The sequence below is a fragment of the Nasonia vitripennis genome, chromosome 3 (assembly GCF_009193385.2).
Source record: "Nasonia vitripennis strain AsymCx chromosome 3, Nvit_psr_1.1, whole genome shotgun sequence".
Taxonomy (NCBI): domain Eukaryota; kingdom Metazoa; phylum Arthropoda; class Insecta; order Hymenoptera; family Pteromalidae; genus Nasonia; species Nasonia vitripennis.
This window is the reverse complement of record NC_045759.1, coordinates 19,205,835-19,227,103: the sequence shown is the minus strand read 5'-3', so window position 1 is coordinate 19,227,103 and position 21,269 is coordinate 19,205,835. Positions and strand designations below refer to the sequence as shown.

At 43.8% G+C, this 21,269-nt stretch overlaps 2 protein-coding genes across 5 annotated transcripts; both read left to right on the top strand.

The window, feature by feature from the left end:
- Positions 1 to 55: 55 nt before the first annotated feature.
- Positions 56 to 3,590, top strand: LOC100679353. 2 transcript variants are annotated; one of them, XM_031927885.1, is made up of 6 exons: positions 56 to 212; positions 314 to 573; positions 638 to 1,072; positions 1,165 to 1,895; positions 2,384 to 2,656; positions 2,725 to 3,590. In XM_031927885.1, the coding sequence occupies exons 1-6, from the start codon at positions 198 to 200 to the stop codon at positions 2,970 to 2,972; spliced, it is 1,962 nt and encodes a 653-aa protein (XP_031783745.1). In that variant the 5' UTR covers positions 56 to 197; the 3' UTR covers positions 2,973 to 3,590. The 2 variants fall into 2 exon arrangements, with proteins under 2 accessions (XP_031783745.1, XP_031783744.1); XM_031927884.1 differs by having other exon boundaries at positions 1,165 to 1,907.
- Positions 3,591 to 4,206: 616 nt separating this feature from the next.
- Positions 4,207 to 20,902, top strand: LOC100117876 (mucin-5AC). 3 transcript variants are annotated; one of them, XM_016984778.2, is made up of 18 exons: positions 4,207 to 5,422; positions 9,944 to 10,004; positions 10,645 to 10,827; positions 10,903 to 11,162; positions 11,233 to 11,487; positions 11,563 to 11,748; positions 11,829 to 12,091; positions 12,166 to 12,608; positions 12,690 to 12,812; positions 12,887 to 13,309; positions 13,391 to 13,763; positions 13,848 to 14,057; positions 14,142 to 14,216; positions 14,297 to 14,350; positions 14,437 to 14,968; positions 17,276 to 18,247; positions 18,955 to 19,198; positions 19,885 to 20,902. In XM_016984778.2, the coding sequence occupies exons 1-18, from the start codon at positions 5,414 to 5,416 to the stop codon at positions 20,352 to 20,354; spliced, it is 5,136 nt and encodes a 1,711-aa protein (XP_016840267.1). In that variant the 5' UTR covers positions 4,207 to 5,413; the 3' UTR covers positions 20,355 to 20,902. The 3 variants fall into 3 exon arrangements, with proteins under 3 accessions (XP_016840267.1, XP_008205183.1, XP_016840266.1); XM_008206961.3 differs by lacking the exons at positions 17,276 to 18,247; positions 18,955 to 19,198 and having other exon boundaries at positions 19,885 to 20,091; XM_016984777.2 differs by lacking the exons at positions 18,955 to 19,198; positions 19,885 to 20,902 and having other exon boundaries at positions 14,437 to 17,389.
- The last annotated feature ends 367 nt before the right edge of the window (positions 20,903 to 21,269 follow it).

Here is a 21,269-nt window from a genome sequence, read left to right as displayed (position 1 = left end):
CCGAATCTCGCGCGAGGTTGGCAGTGGTGTCGGTAGTCGTTATACTACTACGATTGCAGGACCGCCGAGACTGGCCGTCGTGTTTGTTTTCCTATGGCACATACATGACTTTCGACCAGAGCCGAGGGCCCAGTCGTAGCTGTGTTGGCAGAAGGAATAGCTTACTAGCGATTCGGTGAAAACCGCTAACGACTGAAATGGTTGTGACAAAGGTAGACCCATAAAATATCCTCGGCGTGGTTGAATGCAGCTACGACGATAGCCGTGTGTGATGTTATTTAACTAAAAAGAACAGTTTTCTCCTTGTCGCTAGAAAAACAGTTGCCGAATTTGCCTGAAGGTCTTTTGCTGCGCCGACTGCCGCGATAAGCACGAGAACAGCAAGCACCCGAAGCCCAAGTGTTCCCTCTGCGTCAGACAGGCTCTGCCCTTCGGAGTCGCGTCGGAGGAGGACTCGCTGAAGAAATCCGAGCTGCTCTGCCACCTCGTCTTCAATCACCTGCCGCTTCGCTGTAAGCTCTGCGGCGACAGGTTCCGGAAGAACCAGGATTTCCTAGAGGCCGAGCCTTGCAGGTAAATTGACGATAAAATTGCGAGGAATAAGACGAGATCGATGTGCCCACGTACGCGTGTGTAGATGGTGGAACGAGCGGCGCCGGAAGGACAGCAAGACCGGTGTCAAGAACGACGAGGGGGTCGCTGCTGCGAGGGACGCCGAGAGGAAGCTGCCGCTGACGCCGCAGATACAGCCGTCGAGCGAGGCGAACAAGTCTCTGCGCAGCATCGACACGAGCTCCATAATCCGTTTGAAGCAGGAGAACTTTGACTCGCCGCCGGAGCTCGCCAGACACACCAGCACTCCGGTGCACCATCCGGCAGTCGCTCTTCCCGGCCAGAAGCTCCAGTCGGGAGTCGGCGGCGTCATCCCGCAGTTCAGCCTCAAGACGCCCTGTTCCTTCGACAGGCGCTACAGCTCCTCCGCGACCTCGAGCTCCTCGACCTTCGAGTCGCGCTACTACACTGGGCTCAGCCAGCTCCTGTCCGCCGGCAAGAACAGCAACGAGCTCGATCGGTATGGATTTACTATACCAAAATTCGTTCAATTATGTCGTTCAATTATGTCGTTCAATTATGTCGTTCAATTCCTCTCTCGTCTCCATACAGCGTGAACCAGTCCGAGGTCGAGCCGACCTGGAACTCGCCGACCTACTCGATCCTGAAGAAGCTGGAGCCCCTGAACGTCATGAAGCCGGAGGGCCTGGACTCGACCGAGAAGCGCGTCCGCTTCTCCGACCAGTGTCCGGTCCCGACCTCCACGGCGGCGGCAGCACCGGAGACCAGCGCCTACTTTGCCGACAACGAAATCTTCTTCGAGGCCCGGGAAAGCCTCGAGGACGATCAGCCCGACAGCAACAACAACGACGAAAAGGACTTGGCATCGAAGACGGAGGAGAAGAGCCAGCCGAGCGGAGCCTGCGCCTGCTGCCATCACCAGGCCAGCAACAGCAGCCTGGAGACCAGCGCGAACAAGTCCTCGAGCTCCTCGAGCTCCTCGAGGGTCGTGATGATGCTCCTGCTGGAGAAGACCGACAGCTCCAAGAGCCTGTCCAGCCTGGACTTGGCGCCGCTGATCGACTCGGGCCTGAAGAAGCTGGAGGAAAGCGACACGAGCAAGCTCTGCGAGGAGCTGTCCGAGAAGGGCCGCAAGGTGAAGAGCTTCATCGAGGAGCACAGCTTATTCGGCTGCGCCAGTGAGAAACCGATCGACAGGCGCCAGGAGTCGAAGATCGAGGAGGTGTCCTTGAACGACGTCAGCAGCAGTAGCAGCAGCGGCTCGCACGGGATATTCTCGGCGATGGCGAGGGTCGTCAGGAGCGCGCTGAAGAGGCTACCCGGTACGAGCTATGGTCTGTTGGATTTATTCTCCGTTCGCTACTAGTTCGCGAGCCTGTCGCGCTGGTGCTCGAAACTCTTCCGAGCCTTGTTTACCACGCCTGCTGGATGTTAGACCTCTAAACCTAAATATACCAATATACTCACAGCAATCTAAGGTCGACCAGCTCTTTTTTACTCGTCACGAGTTACGCATCCACGCACGTTTCAGGCCGATTTCACAGTTTTCAGAAGCCACCAGCATCCGGCCATACAGTAATGATCGAGCGCGCTTTTACTTTTCAAAGAATTTCACCCATACGCGTCGCGACTTTTCTCTTCCGAAAATGTGTGTCAGCTCCGGCCGTAAAAGCGCGAGTCCCTCTCGATCCTATCGGCATTAGCGTTTATAGGAAATCGGCGCGTTATTTATCGAGCCTCGGAAGCACGCGCAGCGCGATCGTATAATATAATGGAAAGTCTGTAACTATCCGCACACCTGCGTTTCCAGCCGTCGGCTCCGCGGCATCAACGAGCAGTCGCGCGAGCCACTGCCTGTCGCGCGAGCCACTGCCTCAAGGCGCCTGTCCAGCAGCAAGCAGCGTCACGTCCGCGTCTTCGCTGTCGATCGCCTCGACGGCCGAGGTGCTCGAGATCGGCTCGTCGCGCAGCACCACGAGCGCCTCCCAGATCATCCTCCAGAGATCGGCGAGCAAGCGTCCGCGCGACCGGATCGACTCCGGGGAGGAGCCGCAGAGTCAGCCGCCACCGCGGGACTGGCCAGGTGAGAAGTCGGTTCGCTCGATCAGACTGCGCTGCGGGCGCCCAATGGCTCGTTGTTTCACGTTTCAGGAAACAGCGGCGGCAGTCCCCGGCAGGAGGTGGTTTCCAGCCCCGCAGCCAAGCGTCATCGAGGCTGGTACAGGATCAGGGCTCGCGAGCCCATAGCTCGGATGCGCGAGCGTCAGCTGGTGCCGCAGTCGCCCAGAGGAGCTTGCCGAGAGACTCAGCGCTTCCAGCAGGGATCGCTCACGATCGGGGACAACACCTTCCTGCCGCTGCCCTCCCGGGCCCACCAGTCCACGCAGACCGAGGATTGATTTTATTGCTTTTCACGCTATCCTGTATACGAGTACTATTCTTTATCTGCAGTTTTCGCGTTCATTCGATATACTTTTTACCAATGCAAACTCTTACTCTTTTATTTTAAAGTTGCGCCCGCGTGCCGGTGCGGTTTTAGCAAATCGACTACGCCGCTTCCTAATGCGAACGAGATGTATGTACGCGTTTTTATACGTTTCACCACTCGAGCTTGGGAGTCAAGACAATGGAACTATATGTATGGTAAATAAATCGGACAAAATCGCGTTACGGAGCGACTCGAGCGCGGGAGAAAACGAGTTCCCGGTAAAGCAAGAAAGCCACGCATAATTGCAAGTTGATAATCGCTGTTCTGCTCGTTACGCGCACACGCGGCTCCACCTACGCCGACGCACGCTGCGCGTGGTCCTTCGCTCTACACGCGCCTCGAGTATAGTCCATGCGATTCTTACTCTCTCGCAGCTCTGCCATACGCTCGCTGGATGAAATTCAAATGCACGACACTTTCGAATAACGCAATTTGTCGGGTGTATAAAACGCGCTTGAGAGAGAAGTATGCATGCCTAATCGACTCTGCCGAGATCTATCGAGTGGGAATAAAGAGTTTATATTTGAAATTTAGCATTTAATTTCATTTGCGTTTCTCCTCAGTCCATATAACCCAGCGCGCGAGCGCAACTTTTACTTCCATCTAGTGCGGATGCGCGTAAAAGTCATCCAGCCGGCGATTTCGAAATCAGAGCACACACACAAACACACGATATACGAATCACACTCGCGGATTATTACACAACCCATCTCTCCCGCGAGTAATTGAGCCACTTCTCCACACTCGCGCAGCGGCTGTATTTATCGCCGGCGATGAAAGAGGCGATGCATCTCTCCCGCATGCACGATCGGCCGCAAAAACTATGTCGGCGGCGCACCTTCGCGACACTCCTTTCCCCCCTCCCCCCCCCTCTCTCTCTGACTCCCCGTCGCCCTTTCTTCGCCCGCGCAGTGCCTCCTCTCGCGTTTTGCGCACTTGAACTTGAGCCAGCCCACGCGGTGTCTCTGCGCAGAAGCTGTAATAGCGCAGGTGTTTTCTTTTCTCTCTTCTTTACAGCCCCAGAGTCGTATATAAACGGGCCTTTATGCCCGACGCACGCGAGGGACGAGTTCGCGCATAACAATATATCAGCTGCGCGTTTCGCAGGCGCGAAGAAAGTCCGCTGCTCCGCGTATAAACTCCCGACAATGGCTCTTGTTTGCCGTAAGTATAATGCACGGCGTTGGCTTCAATTGTTGCGGCGAAATTACACAGCAGGCTCGGATTTTCGTGAAAACTCAAAGACACCTATACTCGCTCCGAGAGCTAGCTGTGAGCAGAGCGATCGCGTTGCGCAAAGTCGGCTCCAAAGTTCCGTCACACCGATATTCAGAGGAATCTCAAAAAACAACTTTCTCTTTCTTCGTTATAGGCACACGCGATCGAGAATTTCGGCGGGCCCAACTTTTTGCGCTTCTATAATCCAAACGACAGCTCGCTTGCAGCGGCGCCCGAAGCGCTCTTTGTCTCTCGGGGCGCGAGCGCGCGCGAAGAAAGGATCGCTCGTTGGCCACCAGATAATAAAGGCAACGAATTGATCCCGAGGAGTCTCGCGGCAAAACAATTTTTTCTCCAGCGGAGGTCCTTGAACCCCCTCGAGCGACTGAATCATTCCAAAGTCAGCTGTCGCGCGCGTCATCGGGATGCACCTGAGCGCCGGGTTCCGAGGAAAACTCGTACGTGCAGCGCCGGTGCGTGGGACGGTAGGACGTGCGTCGCGCGCACAATGCACATCGCGCCTACGAAAATTTAGCGCTCGTCGCTCCTTTGAAGAAAAGCCGGCGGCGGTGGCGGGGATCACGCAGACAGAGAAACTGGAAATGTCTTCCTTTCACCGCAAGCGCGTATACGCGCTATGGTACGAGGCACGTATCCCCCGCCTCTCGCTCTCAGCGAGGATATTCCATCGAGAGATGGAAATGGAAGCGCGCGGGCTGCTGCCGGTGCTGTTCCATCCGTAAGTATAGTTACTCGCGAGCAGTCGACCCATGAAAGTAACAGTGCGCCGGCAAAGGATTCAGTGAGCTCCGCGGCTCTCAGCACACGGGAGGGAGAGAAAGAAAACTCGCGCGGCGAAGGTGACTTTCTGCATGCGAGCGAAACTTGGAGCTCTCGCGCGCGCGCTCGACGACTCAGTCCGCCTGGATGTGCGAATCCATGCACGTCGGCAGCTCACTCTCGCTCGGGCCGTATCAAAGTGAAGGACGACGTTATCTGCCACAGTGCTGTAGCGAGTCTCTCCGTGCGCGAGAGATGCCACTGCCCTAAACCGGAGAAGGAGCTTCGACGAGACACGCAACTGGGGCCAGCTGGAAGACCGGCGCTTTGGGCGCCTCGATACACTCCGGGACCATGGATTGGGTAAGGGTATTACTACACTTTTCCTCCCCCGCGCGGCCGTGTTTACGAGCGCGGCGAAGCTTTATTCGCCGTTTAACCGCGGCGCGCGGGTCATTTCCATTTTTTCCCCGGCGTAATTTCAGCGCGAGCGGTCTGTCATTATATTCGGAGGAGAGCATTTTACAAGAAAGCGAACGCCTCCGCCCCTCATTACGATTCACCGCCGCTCTCGCGGCTTAGAAATTTACATTTTTTCTCCTCGCCTCTTTCTCTCTCTCTCTCTCTCTCTGTTATACCCTTAATCGAATTAAGCAACGCCTCGTGTGCTTTTTCGAACTCGATCTGCTCGACTTTTTTTCCCCGCGGTGAACGCAAGGCTGCTCCCGGAATACGCTGCACGCATGTGTGCCTCGAAGGTAATTCGAAAGTTCTACCTTCTTCTCCGTCTCCGACGAATTTCGATTTTTATCGTCGCAAGATCGATTAATTATACGTTGTTGTGTCATCTCGTTTAAAATCAGTAACTTTTTGGAAATTCCGAAAGTCGAGTCTATTTTTTCAGCGCCTCAAGGTTACCCTTCACCGCATCTCGACACTATCGCGGGATTCGATAAATCTGCGTGTGTTTCTTAACCATCGCCAAGAGACTCGTTCATTAACGAGTTATAACAGCGCCACTTGTATGCATATAGTCAAAAAAAAAAAAAAAAAAAAAAAAAAAAATCTTTGATAAGTGAAAGTGGCGCGCGATTAAGAATTTTTATATACCCGCACGTACGCAAACATACACGCTCGCGGAAATCCAAAGAAACATCTGTATAGCCGCGTACTTTTGTTTTCCCTCGCTTGTTCCGATCGCTCGTTATCCCTGGATCATTGACTCTCAATCCAAGCGCGTCTCCTAAAGCAGCCCGACGGAAGCGCCGGCGTATCCTCGGCGCGCGAAAAAACGGCACTTTATCAAGCCGCGGTAGTTGAACAATTAGAGAGAGAGAGAGAGAGAAAGAGAGAGAGCCGCGTAGTATATACATATATACATTGCGCGCGGGAGAGAAAGCTGGCATGAATCTCGCGTGTCAAAGACTGGCCATATCGGCTGATGATGCGACCTTACGACAGGTGGCCGGCACCGTCGCCACCACGGCCGTTTCGTGTGGAAATGAAAAATCTACTCGTCCGCGCGATAAAGTGAAAACGGCCCCCGACCGACGACGCGGTTATTAATGCGGATCCTAATTCGACGATTCGCGATTTCACTTTCAGTTTTCGTGTGTATACAGCTTGGTATAATTATCGCGCGCGCGAGCGGCGCTTTTCCGCGGAGATTAGCTTACGGCTCGCTGCTAATGAAAGAGTAGCCCATTGTTATTTTTCTGCAAAACTGCACGACGTAGGATATATACACCGTAGCAGCAGTCGAGCCTTTATCCTTCGGACAGGCCGCAAATTGCGTTCGCCGACACGGCGACCTCGGGATTTATATCCTCTCCGTCAAGTTGGGATTATTTTTTCGCGCCGACCTGCACGTAAAGTCGCGCGCTTGGAACGTCGAGAAAGAGAGAGAGAGAGAGAGAGAGAGAGAGAGAGAGAGAGAGAGACGCCCGGCGAATTCCTTCTCGAAAGTAAAAGGGAGTTGTAAAATATCCGCGCGCGCTCGCGCCGATACAATCCTCGCTTCCTGCAGCAGCAGCAGCCGGCCCCACAGAGCGCTGAAAATCTCCCGCTTCGGACGACGACGCAATATCTCTCTCGGCGGGCCGATCGTTTTTCAGGCTAATTCCGCCAAATTGCGACGTAATTTTAACGAATCCGGCCGAGAGCTCGACTTGTGGAGAGACAGACTCTCGCTTTGTGCGTAGGCTCGCTATGGGAAAACGAGACGGCGGCGTTGATTATTTGGGAAAACGCGGCAAAAGCAGCCTAAGCATTGCATAAGGCTGTGTGCGTGTGTGTGTTTGCGCGACTCTCCGTATATACTTTCACCGGTGTACTTCGATAGAGAGACGTCTCGATCTACACACACACACAGGTCGCGTGATTCATCGATGTTAATTCGAAAAATCGGCACCACGCCCAATGAAAAACGTGCCCCGCCAATCGCTTATCTCTGCTCCCGATTTAGACGTTACGGCACACACATGCGCACACACAGACGGACGCTCGGAGGGTGAGAAAGCGCCGGGCTCTCTCGCGGTTCGTACTATAATACTTTGCATTCGCGAGACCTCCATTCCACAGCAAGCAAGCGCGTCTTATGTGTGTACGTCAGTTACAAATGAACGCGGCGTTTAGGACGGAAAAAATCGCGTTTGCGCAACTCGGAAAATATTTCCCGCCGCGGCTGCGCTCGAGAATCGAATCCGCGAGAGAGTTTCGGCGACCATTGTACCGGGTCTATTTTCAGCGGAGAGAACGGGTTTGCGGCATCTGACCGCGAGTGCAAGAGGTCGAAAAAATCATTTTCCACCTCCTCCTCCTCCTCCTCCTCCTCCTCCCCCGCATTCCAGGGCGAACGGGTTCCGCGCGGCTTTTGGCAATGACAAAAGTTGACGAGGAGATTAAAGAACCTGCTTATTCCTCAGCTCTTTCTCTTCGCGCGATATTGGCTTCGAATTTACGACCCTGAAGCCGAGTGCCCGCGGTTGCCAAAGAAGAGGCTGCGCAAGAGCGCGCGGCGATGCTAATTAGCGATATAGCATCAGAGTCGATGGATCGGCCGGATCCGAAAGAGAGATAGCGTTCTAAAAACGATAGCGATAATTGTAGGAAGCGAGCATATCAATTTCCGCGCAGTATGCGTGCACTGCGGGTACACAGTTTTCGCAACAGGCAGTTTGGAGGTCGCTAACGATTTCTCGCCTGTACGAACGTGCAGTACTACGTACGGCTAATGATAGCTTAGTTGCGTACTTACGTGTCGCCGTCGTTACGTTTACGTTACGCGTTATGTCGTCGCGCCGGTAGATACGCGGAGAGCATACAGCTAGCGCATAGCTATACCAGCGTGTATAGCAGCCGATTCCCGCCCATAACACCGAGAAAGTGCTTTCGAGAGAGAAAGATATTTCGTTCCTTCTGTTCTTTCTCGCTTTCTCCTCACGCGACGCAGGCGGCGCAGGCGGCGCAGGAGAGCGAAAGAAAGAGCGCCTATTATTGCATAACGATGAGGTGAGGCTGTGTGCGGTTATTAGCTTACTCTCTGCATCAGTGTGTCACGGCCCCGACGCCGCGGCTTTTACACACGGGGGGCCGATGCGCCGATCGGCTCTCAAACGGTCCTTCGATCGATTGGGCGGCGATGATTGTTCGGAAGTTTATATCGATCGATTTACTTATGCGCGGAGAAAATAGAAATATCGCGCGCGAAATCGTTATAGCTAATTTCACAGGCGGGCATATTCGCCGAATAGATTCTTTGAGTGACAGTTACGGGCGTTTTACAACTGGGATTGCGTCATTATTGTAAACACTAGAAAACTACTGCTCTTTCGCAATCGGAGAAAGAAAATGTAAAACAATATCTCGAAATTTCACACAGGCACACACATCAGCTCTCCCGCTGATATACATTTCAATCAAAAGTCATTTCCTCTACCTTTCTTTTTACTACAGCAGCAGCAGCAGCAGCAGCAGACAGACAAGTAGAACTAGACCTTAATGATGCGGTGTTTCTTACTGAACCATTAATTATCCCACACTAATTATATATTAAACCTTATACATCGAGACAATGATGCGCGAGTATATTATACGTATATCGGAGGCTCACTTGGGAAAGAAGCACATAAGCGCCGTCATGTTCCCCGAGAGCTTTCTCCAAGAGTCGGACATCCGTTAAGCCTATTGATTAAACATATGTGTTATTGGATAAGAGGTCCTACCTACTAATGAATTCTCCGAACGCGCCCGTATGCCCGTTATATCACGCGTGTGCGCGTTACGTTATAACGATTCGTTTCTTCGGACACGCTGACTGCTAATGGTGACATGTGATTGATTCAATAAACGTGTACAATTGCGCGCGTGAAAAGCAAAGTTTCCTTTTCGGCATTTTCTCCTCTCGTTATTCCAGCGTCTTCAAAGCCAAAATTGATCGAATTGATTGCAAGACGAAACGTATCATAATATGAACATTCGCGTCACGCTCGGAGTCCATGCATGTGATCGGTTTCCTGTCCTGGCCGCTCTGCAGGAAGTTGTGCACTCGCGAGCTATCCGGACATATCGTTTCCTGAACGACTTTTGCAATCGATCGAGAGATTAGACCAATTATAACCTTTTAAAAAATTATTTCTACATATTTCTCCGCAAGTGATAAGACCGGCTGAATTAAAACGTGTCGATATTCTATTAACGCACCGGCAAACTGCAGCGTTCATTACCCTTTCGTTAAACTAAACGACCATCGTGTTTCGCGAAAGTAATTATTTCTCTCATTAAACGAGGAGTTTTATTCCCCCAGTAAAATTATTAGTAGCTCATTGCAATGAATCAAGTTTGATCCAGTGTAAAATATTTATTATACTCTTCTATTTCTTTCAGAAGGTGCTAGTCGGATCTAAGGTTTTACTGCTGATACTACTTTCGACGAGCGTAAAAAGCGGTAAGTTATCCTGCAGGAAATATCGCGGTTAGTAATATAAATGAGTGAATTAATGTCTCCCCGTACTTAGTTCCCTTCGGCTTCGTTTCCGCTCCGCGAGTAGCTTCTTATGACGAATGACTGTCTCACGGTTAAGCCAGTTTTTATCTAAAAGTTTCTCAAATTAATTTTGCAATTTAATTATATTACTTCGTCAGTATAAAAGTATATATCGGTTTACATAAGGTGCAATTTGGATTGATAACTTGTTAAGTAAATACCGCATTCCTTACTTGTTGTTTTGCTTCGAGCGCAAAAAACATCAGAATCATCAAATTGGTTCGAAAGTCCGAGTTCCGTTTCTCTTGGACTCCGGCAATGTCGTATAAATTTCTCCGAGAGACGATTTAGGTGCTGTCGTCGTCGGCGCACGTGCACTGTATAGAAATAATTGACTGGAATGTTAGTAGCGTTTCGTACAGAGCCGCAGCAAGCTCGAGCGCGTGTTGTGAATACGCAAGTTACCGCGTGCACACTGTACGACATGAGGGAAAATTTGGCGAGCGATAAAAATCGTTTACTTTCGCGACGATTTGGTTCAATGACCATTGAATCATTCGTCAATAGGAATTTAAATGATCGAGCAATATTTTATGTTCAGATGAAGGAGAGAAGCGAGTTGTTTGTTACTACACAAATTGGTCTGTGTACAGGCCGGGAACGGCAAAGTTCTCACCTCAAAATATCAATCCGTATCTCTGTACCCATCTGATATATGCATTCGGTGGTTTTACAAAAGATAACACTTTGAAGCCATTCGACAAATACCAAGATATTGATAAGGGTAAATTTCGAATACTTGTTTTCATTCTCATAAATTTAAGATCGACATTTTTTCAATTCTCAACCGGTTTTGTAGGTGGATATGCAAAATTCACTGGTTTAAAAACGTACAACAAAGATCTGAAAACTTTGTTGGCTATCGGAGGTTGGAATGAAGCTTCTAGTCGTTTTTCACCCATGGTCGCTGATCCACATAAGAGGCGAAAGTTTGTAAAAAATGTTGTCAAGTTTTTGAGGCAGAACCATTTTGATGGCCTGGATCTTGATTGGGAATACCCAGCTTTTCGAGATGGCGGTAAACCTAAAGATAGAGAAAATTATGCAAGCTTTGTACAGGTAAACAATTTTTCCTCGATAAACGTGCGTTTAAAAACCCATGCAGATGCGTTAAAATGTGATTGCGTAGGAACTTCGGGAGGAGTTCGAGAAAGAGGCTTCTAAAACTGGAAGGCCAAGACTGTTGCTGACGATGGCAGTACCCGCGGGTATCGAATACATCGATAAGGGCTACGATATTCCGAAATTGGATGAATATTTAGACTTCATCAACTTGCTATCGTACGATTACCATTCCGCTTACGAGCCAGCTGTTAATCATCATGCTCCGCTACGACCAATCGAAGAAGACAACGAGTATAATTACGATAATGAATTAACGATAGTGAGTAATTTACATTCACCATGTTATTTTTCTATTTATAATAACGTCTGAAAGTAATATCTGATAAATTCTCAGGATTATACGATTAATCACCTCATTAAAAGTGGCGCAACACCTGGAAAGATCGTGGTTGGCATTCCTACATATGGAAGATCTTATACTCTTTTCAATGAAGACGCAACCGATCTTGGATCTCCAGCTGATGGACCTGGTGCCGAAGGAGATGCCACGCGAGAAAAAGGATATCTAGCTTATTATGAAGTGTGTATCGAATAATCGTTACGTCAATTTTTAAATTAAAAAATTAACTATTGACACAATTTTCGTTGGTTTCTTTTTAGATTTGTAAAAGTGTCCAAAAGGATGACTGGATTGTTGAAAAGCCCAATCCGAAAGCGATGGGTCCATATGCTTACAAAGAAAATCAATGGGTAGGTTATGACGATGAAGACATAGTTCGAGAGAAAGCAAAATACGTAAATCAAAAGAAGCTTGGTGGTATCATGTTTTGGTCAATCGATAACGACGATTTCCGCGGTGAATGTCACGGCCGGCCATATCCTCTGATTGAGGCTGCAAAAGAAGCTCTTCTTGAAGAGAATGAGTAAGAAATCAAAATTATAGCCATAATTGACAATGCTTGTATCAGTTTACTATAATAATACGTATTAATTTCAGAAAACAAAAGCCAGACGAACGGCCTAATGCAATCAGTTCGAGAAAAAGAAACAGAATCACTGAAAGTTCAAAATCTGATTCTAACACTCGCAAATCAAACAGAAATTCCAACAGGAAAAATACAATTTCTCGATCAGTCACGACGAAGAGACCATCTTCAAAGACAAGGAGTAGATCCAACACTAAAACAAGAACCCAACAAAAAAACGATGATGAATCGGATGATGAAAATGCAGAAAATAGCGAGAATGTAGAAACAACCAGAGCGCCGAATAAACCTTCTAGGCCTCAAGTCACGAATAAAAATCGCTTCAGAGCGCGTCAAAATACAAACGATCGCGTTAACCGCAAGAAGCAAGTCTCAGAATCTACAACGACACAAAGATCCCGCAACAATAAAATAACCACACCTGAACCACCAACCACTCCCGATCCTGGAAGCGGTAAGACAATTATATCACATTATCCAAAGATTTTCATTTTGAGAAAGTGCTTTTTGTAATATATAAATCTTGACATTCTAGATTTTAAATGCGAAGACGAAGGATTCTTTCCCCACCCTCGAGACTGTAAGAAGTATTTTTGGTGCCTCGATAGCGGGCCAAGTGGTTTGGGTATAGTAGCTAATCAGTTCACCTGCCCATCAGGTACATTATATAAGAAAGACAATTATAATTAAACCTAATTTCGGGCACATTAAACATTTTATTTTTTTTCTCAGGACTGGTTTTTAATAAGTTGGCCGATTCTTGTGATTATCCACGAAATGTGGTGTGCCCGAAACCAAAATCTAAAGATGCTCCATCAACAACTACACAGCGTACAACAACAGAGAGAGATGAAGTAAGTGAAGAGGACGACGAAGACGAAGAATATGAAGATGAAGAAGATGACGTCAAGGAAGTAGAAGAAAAGGTTGAAGAAAAACCGAAGAGATTAACTACAACCACAGCTAGACCACTTCTGTATAAAACAATCAGTAGAAGCCGTCCGACAACTACATCTACAACTACAACAACCACTACAACTACTACGTCTGCACCATTTTCTACAGCTGCTACTCCTAGGTTATCCGACGATATTTCCGAGGAAGAACAAGATCCCAGAGTAATCAAAGAACTGATTGACCTAATTAAAAAAGCCGGTACGTACCTATAAATACTTGCATATTTTTCTTTTACGCGCTGCATTCACATTTTATTTTAAAGAATTCATATATGTTTAGGTGGAATCGAACAGTTAGAAAAGCAATTAGCTTTTCAAGAAAAGGGCGAGTCTGCTCAAGGAACTGGGCACGTTACACCAGCTACAATAAGTAAAAGTTTGTACGATAGAGTCTTAAATCGGCAATCTGGTAAGAATAATCTGTTCAAAATACCGACTTCAAGATTATCCACTACTAGAAAAACTGAAGAAGTCAAAGATACTAACGAAGATGAAGAACAAGATGAAAAAATTGAAAATGATAGATCACGTTCAAAAGTGAAATTTGTGAATGGTCCTGGAAGATCACAGTTTGAGGGATTAGACGAGGTTCCTGAAGTGAAAAGTTTACGTAGATCTAACAAACCTAAGTATGTGACGATAGAGCGCCATAGGTAAAAATAAATACATGCATTATAAGAATTCTATGGATCTTCTTGTATGGTATTTTTTGTAAGATATTAACTTTTTTCGTTTAGTTCTTCAACAACATCAACGAAAATAGACGACGAATTGATAGAGGGTGAAAGTGATGATGATGAGGAAGAAGACAACGAAGAAATAGCTTCTTCGGAAGAAAAATTAATAAGTAATGTGCCAGAAGAAACAAGTTTGCCAACACAAAGATCTACTCCAGGATATGTAAATATAAGACGCACTAGACCTACAACTACTACGGAAATATCACGGTAATACATATATATTATAAACTGAATATAGCATTTTTCTATAAGTGAATAGCTTATACGGTTCAACTATCTGTATTTGTTTAGGAATGACAATGATATCAAAGCAGAAGATACGATTGATGACCAACCTACTCCGAACTTGCGACAACATACTTTTAGGTAGTTCTCATTAGTTATTAAAAAAAATTATAATGTAGAAACATATCTATATAAGGGTAAAATGTATGTCTTTCTTACAGATCTACGGAACAGACGCAAAAAGCTACACAAGAATATACTACCCCGAAATCAAGGTACTTTAATCAATTAATAAAATCTTCTCTCATATTTTTGTATCGTGTTTTGTATGAAAAAAAATTATCTTATAAAAACGTTACAGGTACATCAGTATAAATCGATTCCGAAGTACTACAGTTACGCCGGAAAAAGAGGTCAAACAATCGACCATCGAAAGTTCTACGGTAAAACCTGTAACCACAAGTGAGATATTGGAAAAAGAACTCGTGAAAGATGAGAAAACCATAACAGTAGCTGGAGAATCAGGCAGGATAAGTATTTCTCCATTTACTACGGAAACGCCTTCAACAGCTCGTCTATTCTCAGATTTGTTGTCCACTGTTGCACCAACGACCCCTTATATTGACGAAGATTTCGATAGTACACATCATACTACGAAGCGGGTATTGGAAGCCAATGCCACCCCTAACCCTAATATTATTGAAGATAGTGTTACCGAGTCTTTATTAACTATTGCCCCAACTGAATCAAGCACAAAAGAAACGATCGCAGCAGTTTCGCAACCTCGTCCGTTCGGTTTCCCTCGGAGAACTAGGCCCACTTCAGCTGCACCAACGATTACCGATACAACACGTAGTTCTTTAGCAGGAACAGAACCAACATCAAGAACTAAGGTGAGTACATCCTCCAGAAATTTAGCACGATCTACAACAAAAGCACCCAGAACACGTACAAGATCGCGCACGCGAAATCATGAAAAGTCGATAAGCACTGTTGATGATGAACACTTAAGTCACCAAGATGAAGCTTTGCAAAACAATTCTGAATTGCAGGAAAATCAAAAAGATACTGAGCCGGTAAGTCGGTCCAGGTCTACAATCGCTAATCGAGGCTCTAGTAGGTTCAGACAAAGTACACGTTCACGTGATTCAAATATAAAAAAAAGTAACGATGATCTCGAACAAACTAAAAACAGCGAGCGATTTAGCAGACGACACCGCAGGCCATTAAAAGCGACAACCGTTTCAAACGAATCAGAGGATACCAGAGTTGCGAAAATTACACCCACACAATCTACAAGAAGTAGAAACTTTTATCGACAATCGCGTATAAAATTAGATCAACAAACAGCTGATACTTTTGATAATAAAGCTCGGACTATCAAAAATGTTGATTTGCCAAAAACATCAACAACTTTTAGTAGCACATTAGGATCTACTATAGCGGTTGAAAGTAGTACCGAAAATCTGAGTACCGAAAATTTGAATATTTTTACCAGCGAAAAGGAAGATACCACTGAAATCAGTCAAACAGAAACTACACCTTTTATAATTGAGGTAACAGAACCTATCACAAGCGAAACTTTTACTTCTACGTATCCAGTAGAAGAAGAAACATTTAGTTTATTGGAATCATCATTGCAAACAACAGTTCCTTCATTTTTATGGAATAGTTATAGAACCAATATGGATAATTTGAATGACGAAGATATTCAAACTACAATTTTCGATACGACTACAGAAAGTTTTAATGCTAAGCTTTCTACTATTCCATCAAGCAGCACAGCAACTCTTTCATCAACTGACCAAATAACAAACAAAATTCTTCTAAGAAAACGACTATCGACGACGCCTACGTCGGTCGATAGACAACCTCATGATGATGTTAATTCGCGAAGACGTAAAGTTGTAAGACGCCTTCGACCTCTTCAAGATCCAAACTTAAACACAACTAGATCTGAAACAACACGAGGTAGATCTCGATATGCTAACAAAAGGTTGTCTTCTGAACCGTCTTATCAAAATTCTAACAACGAAAACGATAATCAAAAATCAACGACTTTGTCATTAAATCAATCTGTAAAACCGAAATCACGGTATATTCGTAGGAAAATTGTTAAATCGCCAGGTACACCTACTACATCTTCTACGCCCACTACCGTTATCAATAAGAGAAAACATATCTTTGAACGTTATCGACCTACATCAGGACCTTTAGGTAAGCTCGATACTTTGAACGATGAAAATGATTATAATTCTGCTGATTACAATCACGACTCCGTTCCTAAAGACACTTCAAAAGACAGCAAATCGAGTCAGATCAATTCTCATTTAGACGTACCAGATATTCCTCAGGAAAATATAGATATTTCTCAAACACCCGAATATCGAAAATCAAGGACTAGATTTAGGATAAAAAATAATGAACCAAAAGAATTTGAAAACTTTACACCGAAAAATAAAGTTACGTCACGATACTTATCTAGAACCACAAGCACGACAGAGAGCAGCATTCAAGAAACGCTTGTACCGACCAAGAAATTCGATTATTTTGCTGACGCAATAAAACGTGCAAATCAATTACAACGAACCACGCCAAAATTTAATAACGACAACGGTGTATTAGTGTCAACATCTAAACCATTGGTTACAAGATTAGTCACATCGATTGTGGAATCTGCTACTACAGAAAGGCAAAAAATTTCAATCAAAAAGAAGTATTCGTCATTAACTTCATTTACTTATATTCCAAAAACTACAACCGTTTCACCGTATTCATACTTACAAAGAAATAAAGAAAAAAGAAAAAATCAATTACTAAATGAAATATCGCCAGGATTTTCGACTGAACAAAGTGTTGAATGGTCAACATTACCAATTGAAAGTGAATTTAGTGATAAAAAGTTTACAACTGAATCTAGCGATGAATCATCATCAACGATAGAAATAGAATCAGTTTTTAGTAATTTGATAGGACACTAAAATATTTATTTGTAGATTGTTAATTTAAAGATCATTTAGTATCATTTATATGATCATCTACAACACACACGAAACTCTTATTTTTTCAAACACACCCCTACTCTGGCTTGATGTTATCTACTACACTACTTTGTCCCTGCTTCTTCTCTTCTTGCTTATTCCATGGACAAACTTCAATCTATAGAAACCAGAAGAATATGTATATATTATGATTTCTAGGTATCCGATGAGCTGATATCTCATTATCCTGACTACAAGGAGATTACTACTCATAAAAGCATAAGTCATTTTATAACTGAACATCCAAAGAAAATAAGTATCTCAAACAATAGCCTATACAATAATAAGCCAGAAAATGATCAAGATTATTCGTTTGTCAAAAAATCTTTATTAATAAGTCCTGCAAACAAGAATGATAGCAATGATACCGACGGCTTCATAAGGATTCCAGTAAAATTTGTAGGTGATCCAGACAATGAATATTTTTTATTGCAAATTCCTGAAAATAAAATAAATATTTCCGGAATTAGTTCTATACTAAAAATTCAAGTGTTAAACAGTGACGAATTTAATGTAAAAAATGTAAATACTTTAAACGACGTTAATAATACTAATATTAGTGCGTTGGACGAAACAGTAATAGCAACGACTTCGTCGCCTCCCAGTGTAAACATTGAAACTAAAATTTTAGAAAGCAAACAATCACAGGAATATGAATATCCATCTAGTAATTTTACGAGGAACACACTCATCGTTAAAAAAGAGCCGACCATAAGAATGGAAAATAGCACCATAGCAATTGTCAAATACGCTGATGATAGTTTTATAAAAAATTTAGGAATAAATTCAACAGTAGGCCAAGTTACAAATAGCGATGGGAAATTAGATATAAAAAATATTGAAGGTGCCATTTATAATTTACTCAATTCGACGGTCAAGCCTAAACAGACATTTTTAAATCCTCAACTTATTAAAAATAATCAAAATTCAACAAGAAAAGTGCACAGACAGCGTGTTCTCATTTACCGAGGCGCGACAAAAGATCAGCCACTAAACAATTCTACTCAAAAAAGATGGATAATGAAGAAAGTCGTTCGTAAACGAATCAGACGAACAAAATCGAAGCCGACAGAAGATTTAGAAACCAGCGACACAGCGCCAGAAGCGAACGTACTTGATAGCTTCATCGAGGTCAGTTTTGATTGAAAAGAGGGTGAGGTCAAGAAAACAAGCCACGAAAAAATAACGAGTGCCTTCGCTAAAATAACCACTACTTCGGTTCTGCGATAACTTTTTTATAACTTCATTTTAAGTCTAATACACTGCTTATGATTTGAAAATATGTGTCATTGTAGAACTATCCAACTATTTTTTTTTATCGTTCAGTCAATAATCTTTCTTCAATCACTTTAGCTGTTATAATTTCTCTAGAAATGTCTAGTAGCAAATTCATTTTCCATATTCTGACAGCGTCAATCTACTGCTTTACTCTTTAACTTTAACTCTTCTTTTAATGGAGAAGCGATAATTTATTGCAATGTAATAATTAAATAATTTTGATGAAGAACGCGTGAACGCTTAAAATGTAAATATGTTATTAAAAAAACTTATTTTTTATTACACGATCTATAGTGAAAGATTTAATTGCGTAATCCATAACAAGTATTCTCACGCGCAAAAGATAAAGTATTCAAAAACGCATCATGTATCTTTTGTTGATTTAAAATAATGTATGCACATAGTTATTTTCACTTTTTTCAAAATACACTACGTATAACGATGTACGTGCACTGAATAAGTAGCCTATAATATTGTATGGTACGCCATGAACACAAGTACGTAGCGCACGTATTTTTGAAGAAATATTCTCCTAAGTAATAAAATAACGATCAAAACAGGTAAATACATCGAGGCAGCCAGGCCTAAACTTTTTCCGACGACCAGGAGACGCATCGCTGCCTAGAGGGGTTTATACGATTTCATCCGCGACGTTATCTCCGACGAAGAAAATCTATCCGGTGCAAATCGGTATAGAGAATACACGCGTGGTGGGAATAATGGCTGATCAAAGTGGCAATCCACAAAATTTGGAACTGATATTAGCCGATCCACCAGCATCGTTATCCTCGTCAACTGATTCGGGTATAAAACCCTCGGCTACGATACTCATTATTATGTGACTGTATTTGTTTTAAGTGGTTGCGAATTTCTATTTGTTAAGCAAGCGTGATTTATTTTTTCTCTTTATTATCGCTCCATATATACTACTACTACTACTTCTATATCATCTTATCGACTGACAGGTGTACTCTAATAATTTTACACAGCTCAACTACGCCTGGCTATGGACTGCGTTTACATTAAGTGAAAACTAACTCTTTTGGGGAGGATCATTGTTTTCATGTTCATTGTGCAGTGGTGTGGTTATGGTTCTCTTCCCAAATCAACGTACTTGTATCTTAAGCTATTTATTATGTTGTTTAATAATTGTATATGTGCAATTCAGTTGACACATATTTTTTCGATACAAAACATTTTCATTCATTTTTCGATTAAGGCTTTGAAATTGGGATGCGCAATTGGGACTTCTCGGCTAATATATTTTCATTCTATGTCTTATTATCTCTTCGCACTATATACTCTCACATGAGCTTTCTTGCATCATGTGTCAAATATTATAACTGAGCTTAACACTACTTGGTAAAAACTTTTATGTGTCTCTTTTTAACCAGCAATAATGCATATACGTGGCTAATGTGCGTTAAAAATTGAAAATATAAGATTAAATTAAGACAATTTACTAATGTTTACACGCTCTGCGATAATAGGTAAACCAGCCGTTACCCGACCCAACTTCAGACGCAAGATCAGCACGACAATATCCCCGCAAACGACAGAGGAGTCCCAATTGAGTACCGGTTCAAGTAGGATAATCTCCTCAGATAGACGTCGGCAAGGGCAAAAATATGGGTCCGAACGAATTGTTCCGCAAACCACGTATCTCGTTCGCTCTCATCCTTACAAACAGATTACGGATTACGATTATTACGAGGATGAGGAAGAACGATTTGTAATTGGTAAAACCGAGGGCAAACTTCTGATTACTAACCGAGGTTTCATAAAGTGCCTGGATCAAGGCAATTTTCCACATCCGAATTCTTGTAAAAAATTCATTACTTGTGCCAAGATGGTGAACGGCAATGTTGTGGGAACAGAATATACGTGCCCGAATAAACTATCATTTGATCCTATTGGAGGAATCTGTAATTGGTCTGCTGGCCTTGGATGCAACGAGTAATCGATCAAATACAACCAAAAGATGTGAAATTTTCAAAATCAAAATCATTTATTTTAGTTATTGCGTGTGCTTTCAAAATTTTATGCATGAGTTATTGAAACTTGAATTTTTTATCGACAAAAAAGTAAGCAATTTTATTACTTTTGTGATCTTTCTAATATTTTCTTATGACGTATGCTCTGATTAGAAAATGTGTAGCTAAACAATTTAGTCGCAGCAAACTGCAGGCATTATAGGCTTACTTTAGTTGCATATTTATGTTAATGTTATAAATGTAAATGTGTCTTTCTAGAAGACAAAGCATTGTAAATCAATTTTTTTTATAATTAGAAAGGTAATATCTATTTTTTTTAAAGTTTGAATTTTTTGTACATATTTTGTTAAACATAATCTTGCAGTCATATGTAAATAATAAGTTAGGCTTAAATCATAGTTCTTATGTGGTACGTATATAAGCAATAAATTCTGTATTTCGATAACATCAATTTATGTATTCTTTATGCTACGAGATTGAGTTTTGAATAAAATTTCCATCGCATTTTTTTAACTAAACAACGCTTTGTTCTATTTATTACCTCTAATTTTCAACTATATACCAACAAGATTAAATTATTCATTTGCAAATCCGGATACGATAATTTGTACCAAGAAGACTATTGCAACCACCGTCGGTAACTGACCATACCACACTGAGACTGCAGTCGGTACGGATGCACGGAGAGCGTCGGGATCCCAAAGTCCCATCCATCTTACCGACCGGTAGGTTTAGTCTTCAAACTTTTCGGTACTTCCAGTAGAGGCGTTTACCGAATTTTCGTTGAAATCGTCGACCGTAATTATTAGCATCGACGATTGGTGAAAATTTGTCTTTGAACCAATAACAATGCCTCGACAAGATTGAGCATCGGAGTCGTT